General features: G+C 38.2%; 1 protein-coding gene across 1 annotated transcript; it reads left to right on the top strand.

The window, feature by feature from the left end:
- The first annotated feature begins 1,999 nt into the window (after positions 1–1,999).
- Positions 2,000–5,762, top strand: LOC138870976 (uncharacterized). Its single transcript, XM_070148821.1, has 2 exons — positions 2,000–2,111; positions 5,068–5,762. The coding sequence occupies exons 1-2, from the start codon at positions 2,000–2,002 to the stop codon at positions 5,760–5,762; spliced, it is 807 nt and encodes a 268-aa protein (XP_070004922.1).
- Positions 5,763–7,756: the final 1,994 nt, after the last annotated feature.

Here is a 7,756-nt window from a genome sequence, read left to right as displayed (position 1 = left end):
CTTAGAATTTAATTGAAGAATCAGTTACTTGAAGTGTCATTTACATTATGCAATTGAATTGAACAGATTTGAGCCATTTGGAGTCGAGTACTCGTGGCAAGAGCGTGATTTTGGATTGATTTTGAGCTGGTTCGAGGTAAGTCGCTTGTCTAACCTTGTGTGGGGACATTCCTCTTAGGATTGGTATTGTGATAATTGAAATGCCTTGTACGTGAGGTGACGAGTGCGTATTTGTGATAATTGTTGAAAATCCTATTTTCATTAAAAATAGCTTAAATTGTGTTTTTCCTTTCCTTCTTGCACTACTTGGAATTTAAGCCTGTTGTTAGCTTAGAGAAACATGTCTAATTGACTTAATTGCTCTATTTGCAAAAACACACGGTTGACCTATAATTTAATTCGAGGGGTCCAAGTACTCTATGATGATGCCGCCATTAATGACCTATACTTTGAGGATTGGTCGTCATGCACGGTTGAGTATGATGCCAAAGTCGCCAACAAGGAAAATTAGCATGCCTAGATTGTATCTGTCATAGCAAATGGGGCATCCTCCTTGATTGATCCATCACCCAAGAGGGCCGATATTGGCTCAGATTTGTCTGCTCCTGTCTGATGCCGACTAGGAATGAAATTGACATTAACATTGACAAGGCACTCCTCATAGCATGCATCATGATAGGCATAAAGGTTGATGTGGGACATATTATATTCAAGGAGCTGGGGATCAGAGCAAAACAAAAAACCAACATCACTTCCCTTCCTATGTTTGATAACCACTCTATGTAAGGCTATAGGAGTGCCCCTATCCCAAAACATGATCGCCTTGAGAGCGCTCTTCAAGATATTGAAATCCCTCGGATAAATGATGCAATAGACAAGGAGACGGACAACCAACCAGAGACTTCAGTCCCTCATCCATCAGACTCAGCAACACCCACTGCCCCCACACTGCCTGATACCCCTCCTGCCCTAGCTACCTCCACAGCCACTCCTAAGCCAACCATTGCACAGCCACATGTTACCTTACCAGCTCTTTTAAAGCTGGGTCTACTAGATCATCACGCCAATGATAAGGTAGACCGGTTGATAAAAGAAATCCCAAATTTCATCCAGACAGGATTTGACCCATCCAAGCCTCAGCGAGCACTCTTCAACAACAACATAAATCTTATGAAGATCGTCTAAAGCAATTTGAAGTGCGTTTTGAGAGGGTCGAGTGAAGTCAAGTTGGTGATATGCCTTGAATCAGGAATGATGTCGATGAGCTAAAATCAGAGTTGTAGAAGATGCAGAACTTGGAGTTTGACTTGACCTCCTTCCTCCCGACAGAAGGCGAGCACGGTACTGGCACCTCCATTCCGAGCTTAGAGTTCGATTTCACAAACATTATGACAGCTCTGGAGGCACAAAGTGTTGAGACCTCAAAGGCTCTAGTTTCCATTGTACACATTAACAGTTCTTCAGAGGAGGGATTCGGAGAGACGAAAGAGGATTCTAATGAGTGAGATACTGAAAATGAGGAAACCGATGAGACTGAGGGTCATCGGGACAATAAGGGTAAGCAAGTGGCTGCTTCTACAGATTCATAGGAGGAAGAGAAAGCAGCGGTGTAGACATCAATTGCACATTCTCTTGTCGACATGGTCGCCAAGGCACATCCATCAACCGCTCAACCTTCACTGGGAGAGGTTAGCAGCTCCCAGGTCCCAGACCAAGCTTAACAATAGGTGGAGCTCCCTACTCCAACCTCAGAGACGACCATACAGTCCGAGGTTCCACTTGTTGCTGCCACAGTGCCAGTAGTTGACTCCACAACTGCCACGAATGCTTCAGTGCCCCCGAGCGCCTAGTGCACCCCAGGAAGTTCGTAAGCTCCGGTTTTACATTCTCTATGCATTGAGGACAATGCATGCTTATTGCTTGGGGGTGGGGTTGTCATATTTTGTGTGAAAATTGTACATAAACTCTTCACTCTAGTACTATAGATTGATTATTAGCAATGAATTCCCCTTGGTTTTTCTTCGCCGGGTTCTTTTCCATGGGTGTAATAGTAGAACCATTAGTAGCATTAAATGTTTTCACTTGTTCGGTGTTGATTGTTCTAGCTTCAAGTATGTAATGATATTTTGCGAATAAAAGGTACCCTTCCTTTTTTTGTATATATCTAAACAAAAATTGGTAATGGTTAGTCATTCTTGTGAACTTGAGGCTTGCGCTTTGACTTTATGCTTACTCAAAATCTTACATATCATGAGATAAAAGTTTTGAGTTGCCTTGCATTCACTTGAGGGTTAAAACTATGTTGAGTTGAATAGTTCATGCGTTGTGAGTGAGTGAGGATTTGGATAATTAATTCATTGCTTAACTGATGATGCCTAGAACTTGCCTAGTTGGTTTCTTAAAGCAACTGTCAGGTTAATGATTGGGTGCTGAAATGATCTTAGGATCTCTTTGTGTCTAATAGATAATTTTGACCTAATTGACCTCCCTGGTACATCAATTAGCTTGGTTATCCCCGTTGAGCCTTTAACTTTTATTGGCTTCCACATTACAAACCTTTACCTCTTTTGTGAAATAATTCCTTCTTTTGAACAATCCCTCCTTGAACGAGTCAGAACGTGCTAAAAGCCTAAGTTGGGAGTGCCGGTCCAAAGTGGAAATTGGTAAGGTTTAATACTATGTGTTAAAAAACAACCTCAAAGTTGTATATATAAAGAAAATCAAGCTCCAAAAAGATAAGCAATTATAAAAAAAATAAAAAAATAAAAATAGAGAAGAGAAAAAGAGTGGGGTCTTGTAGAAACTGAGGAAATACTTTAAGGTGGTTCTATATCGGTAACTCGAGGTCAATAAGTTCTATGTAGTAAAGAAGAAAAATATATGTAGAGTTCAAAGAGGGTATAGCCACTACATTCCAAAATATTCATCTAACCCATCCCAAAACCTACATTGTAACCCGTGAAAAGTCCTTCGTGATGTACAACCAATCATTCCCGAGATAGCAACAAGTTAAAATCAGGGCAACATATGGAATAATACTTGTAGCATGTAGCTTTCATTCTGAGTGCAAGAGTGTTTTAATTGCATCCCCTATAGATATGTGTGAGTTACAGATTTTCTTTGTTGTGAGAGCGCACGAATTGCAAGATTTAGCAGAAGTTAGGTTCTTGAAGTAGAATACAAATACACACTTAGCCGTGAGTAGCATTTTGGTTGAGGATCGAAGTTCACAAGCTGATTAGTCGAATTGTTAAGTGATAGTTATCCTCTATGAAGGGTAAATAAAAGAAGTTACATGTTTGTTAGCTACCAGTAAAAACAATCTACAGTCACTACTATTTTGTGACATGTCATAAATAGAAGTAGTATAGGATAGGATAATTTTGTTATATTTGTTTGAGGACAAGCATGAGTTTAAGATGGGGGTGTTAATATGCCGTTGAATGTTGGCACTTTTGATACCAATTACGTAGACTATAGCTCATCTTTCAATGCTTTTTTAGTTAATTCTTATGAAGTTTTTTCCGTTTTGTAGTGCGTGAGACTTGAAGACCTAAAATCATGGAAAAGAAGTTAAAAAGCCACAAAAGGGCAGGAATGCTACAAGTATGCGACCGCAGAAGTAATATCCAGACCGCATAATCGTCGCAAACTAAAGCAGATTTTTGGCCAACTGAAGAGAAGAATCTGCGGTCCATTATGTGATAGCATAACACTTATGCGAACCGCATAATGACCGCACAATTACAATTGAAGAATCTGCGTAACATTTCTATGATGGAAAATGCAGTCGCATAACGGATATGCGGACCGCATAATGGAAAAGCGGTGAATCTGGGCTTGAAGACCTGGAAGTCCGTGATGAAATTGTCAACTATGCGGACCACATACATGGTCTTCGACCATTATGCGGTCGCGGGAGAGCTCTGCAGGGGCATTTTTTCCCAATCTTTACCCTACATTTTGTCCACTATAAATAGATTTTTTAGGATTTTTATGGGTCATGGAGTCTGAAAAATAGACACATTGAAGGCATTGAATACACCATTTTTTTGGAAGCTTTTGAAGAGAGAATCTTGTACCTTTGTAAGCTTTATGATTTTTGTTGTTGATTTGTTTTTTGTATTCTAGTATGAGTAGCTATTTTTGAATACTAAGGTTGTGGATCTTAAATGGGTGTAATGTTAATAGGTGTTTAACATTGAATATGTATATAATGGTTGTTTTATATTTATTCATTTCTTATGCTTTATTTGTTGTTGCTGGTTGCAAATATTGACTTATTCCATTTTACTCTATATTTACTTGGAAAAGTGGGTTAGGGTTTGGTAGAAGTGAATATCAAGAACTCAAGGTCTTAAACCTTGTTTAATAGGATCACTTAGGAATAAGTGGGTTCTACTTGGCATAAATCAGTGATTCTTAATTGCAAGTATTTTATATTTGGGAAAATCATAAAGTAAAAATACTACCCAACTATTGGAAAATATTGGGTAGTCATTTAGAAACCATTTGCATATCAAAAGAACTTCCATTTTAAATATATCATATTAACACCGATAACATTACATTGTGACAGCGACACAGCCTTGGTTTCCTTAATCAAATTAATTACATTCTCACAACAAAATAGCTCTCTTGTTAATTTACAATTAAATCATTCGCTTTTCAAGCTAAAGGAATAGAATTACAACTTAACTCAAGTTTCACACTATTCAAGTAACCTTTACACACCTATTCCCTATGGATTCGACCCCAATCTTGTTGGGTTATTGTATTTGACACCGATTGCCTTACACTGTTTATTTAAGTGTAATTTGAACATATCATGTTTATAAAAGTGATATTTACCTATCTTAAATTTACAATTTACTCTCCATCCGAGTTGGTCATATTTTCATTTATGGGGTGAATATTTGACATACTTCATATATTTTGCATGAATTGTTTAGTTTCCCGATCGAACCTAACTATTCAATGAACATGGTTATATGTGTAATGTGTTAATTTAAATTTTATTATTCTTATTGCATAACTAATGATATATTTAATGTGAATATATCTCAGAAAGGCCGAATTATGTTGACTGGAAAAGGAACCTTGATATTTTCCTAACTGCTGAAGGTTACAAATTCTTAATAACTAAGGAGTGCCTAGAAAAACCTGATAAAGATGCTATTGATGATCATGTTAAGGCCTATAATAAATGGGTTAAGGCTGCTGAGATGGCGCAATGTTACATTCTTGGCTCTATGGCCCATGTTTTGCAATATCAGCAACAATCTATAGGGACTACTTATGATATGCTTGAAAGTCTCAAAGAGATGTTCGGTGAGAAAAATCGTGCGGCTAAGCGGACATCCATGAAAGCCCTTTTGAATACCAAGATGTCTGAAGGATTATCAGTTAGGGACCATGTTATGAAGATGATGGGTCTTCTCAATGAACTGGAGGTCTTTGGAGCTGTGATTGATAAAGAATCTCAAGTTGAGATGGTCATGAAGACTCTGCCTGAAAGTTTTCATCAATTTCACTTGATCTATAATATGAACAAAATGGATTTGTCACAAGGGAAATTTTTTAATGAGCTGCAAGCAGCAACATCTAGAATCAAACAACAAGCTCCAGTTGTGGCATTGAATGTTGAGAAATCTTTGGTTTCTAAGCCGAGAGGCGATAAGAAAAAGAAGAAGGCTCACAAAGTTTTGGCACTTGGAGATGCAACTGCTTGTGTCAAAAAGCCCAAAGGAAGTGCTATATAACGACCCGACTGGTCGTGTCGAGAATTGTAGCCTTGTTCCCCCATTTTCTACTCCTTTTATGTTCTACAATTGTTATATGACTTTTGTCGGATTTAGAGATGTGGACATGGGTGTCGGGTTTGAGCCGATTATGGATTTTGGTTATAATTTTGTATTTTTCTTGTGGAATTAATTCCATTAGCCTATATTGATTGTATTGTACTTCTTGTGGCTAGATTTGGGACATTTGGAGGCCGTTTCGCGTGGCAAAGGCATATTGGAGTAGAGTTTTGCTTGGATTGAGGTAAGTAATAGTTTTAAATCGTTCCCTGAGTGTATGAAACTCCGAATTATGAGTTATGTGATTTGTTTGGTAGTGACGCACATGCTAGGTGACGAGCGTGTGGGTGTGCACCGTAGGAATTGGGACTTGGTCCATTCCGTGGAATTGTAAAGTTGAATAACTTGTTGTTATCTATATAATCTCCTTCTGTTACAGAAATTGACTGCAAATCATGTTAGAAATCATTCTCAGGCCATGCGATGACACTATTGGGACCCGCAGAGGTTGTATACTTGTTGAATTATCTGCTATTTGTTGTCTTATACTCAGTCATGGTTTTACTTGCTATTATATCATAGTCTCTTCCTAATTCTTGTTGATACGTTTTATTATCTATGTTTGTGCTAATTTTTATGATTTTTGAGAGCCCGAGAGACTGGAGAGGTTTGTGACTAAGTTAGGGCCTGAGTGCCCAACTGTGAGCTATATGTGTATCTATGCATTTGGCTGCACGGCACAACGAGCCTGAGGGCTGTATGTATATGTATCGGGTTGCACGTCCCAACGAGCCTTAGGGCTTTATATATATATATATATATATATATATGGATCGGGTTGCGCGCTGCAACGAGAATTATGGCTATTTATATATAGTACTTGGGGTGAAGGAGCCCCTCCGGAGTTTATACACCCTCAGTGAGCGCAGGTACCTATTGAGTGTGAGTGATGAGGGGAGTGACTTTTGTCCTGAGAGGTTGTACTTTCTTTCATTTGTTGATGCACTTAGCTGCTATATGTCACTGTTTTGAAATTTCTGGAAGATATTGTATCCGTTTTGTTTTGAACTTGGTAATGCATAAACTAATTTGACGTAAACTGCCGGATTTGAAAGCATGTCTACTTTCTTGCTGAAATTACTAAAAATGAACTATAACTGTGTGTATTTCATTACTATCTTTCAGTTACTTATTTATTATTGTTACTTACTGAGTTGGTTGTAATCACGCTATACCCTGCACTTCATGTGCATATCCAGGTGTTTCTGAATGCGGTGAGCATCAATCTCGTGCACGGTTGATCACTGGAAATTTATGAGGTAGTTGCCCGGTATTCGCAGTCCTTGTTTCTCTTTCCTTGTCTTTTCTTTATTCATATTTTGATACAGACTATTGTAAACCCTTTTTTCTAGACTGGTTGTGTAGTTGCTATGAGCTCACTGACACCCATATTTGGTAGTTAAGTTTCTGCATTTGTGTTATGGTTGTTACCCTGTTTTGATGAAAACATTGGTTATTCAAAATATCTTAATTTTTTTTCTATTAAATGTTGGAAGTATTTGTGAAATGTCGGCTTTCCTAGTACCACGATAGGCACCGTAATGACGTGTTAGTATTTGAGTCAAGACATGCTATCACTCCAAGCAACTTGGGCATCACATAAAGTAATGCCCTACCTATTTGGCAAAGTTGAATAAGTAAGGTAATTCAAATTTAAATATCGTTGAAATTTATTTAGCGGCTACCTCTACAATGCTTTTGTGTGTAGATTCAGGAGCCACTAACTATATCTACACTACTTTGCAGAGGTTTCAGGAAACACAATGGCTAAGTGAGAATGAAGTTTGCAATTTTCAAGCCAATGGCGAGCCAATACCAGCTTTAACATTAGGACATATTAGATTTTCGTTTAGTAGTGATAGAGTTTTAGTTTTAATGGATGTTCTCTACGTACC

Source organism: Nicotiana sylvestris, chromosome 6 (assembly GCF_000393655.2).
Source record: "Nicotiana sylvestris chromosome 6, ASM39365v2, whole genome shotgun sequence".
Classification (NCBI taxonomy): Eukaryota; Viridiplantae; Streptophyta; class Magnoliopsida; order Solanales; family Solanaceae; genus Nicotiana; species Nicotiana sylvestris.
Note: the sequence above shows the minus strand (reverse complement) of the source record. Positions and strands in the feature narration are given on the sequence as shown.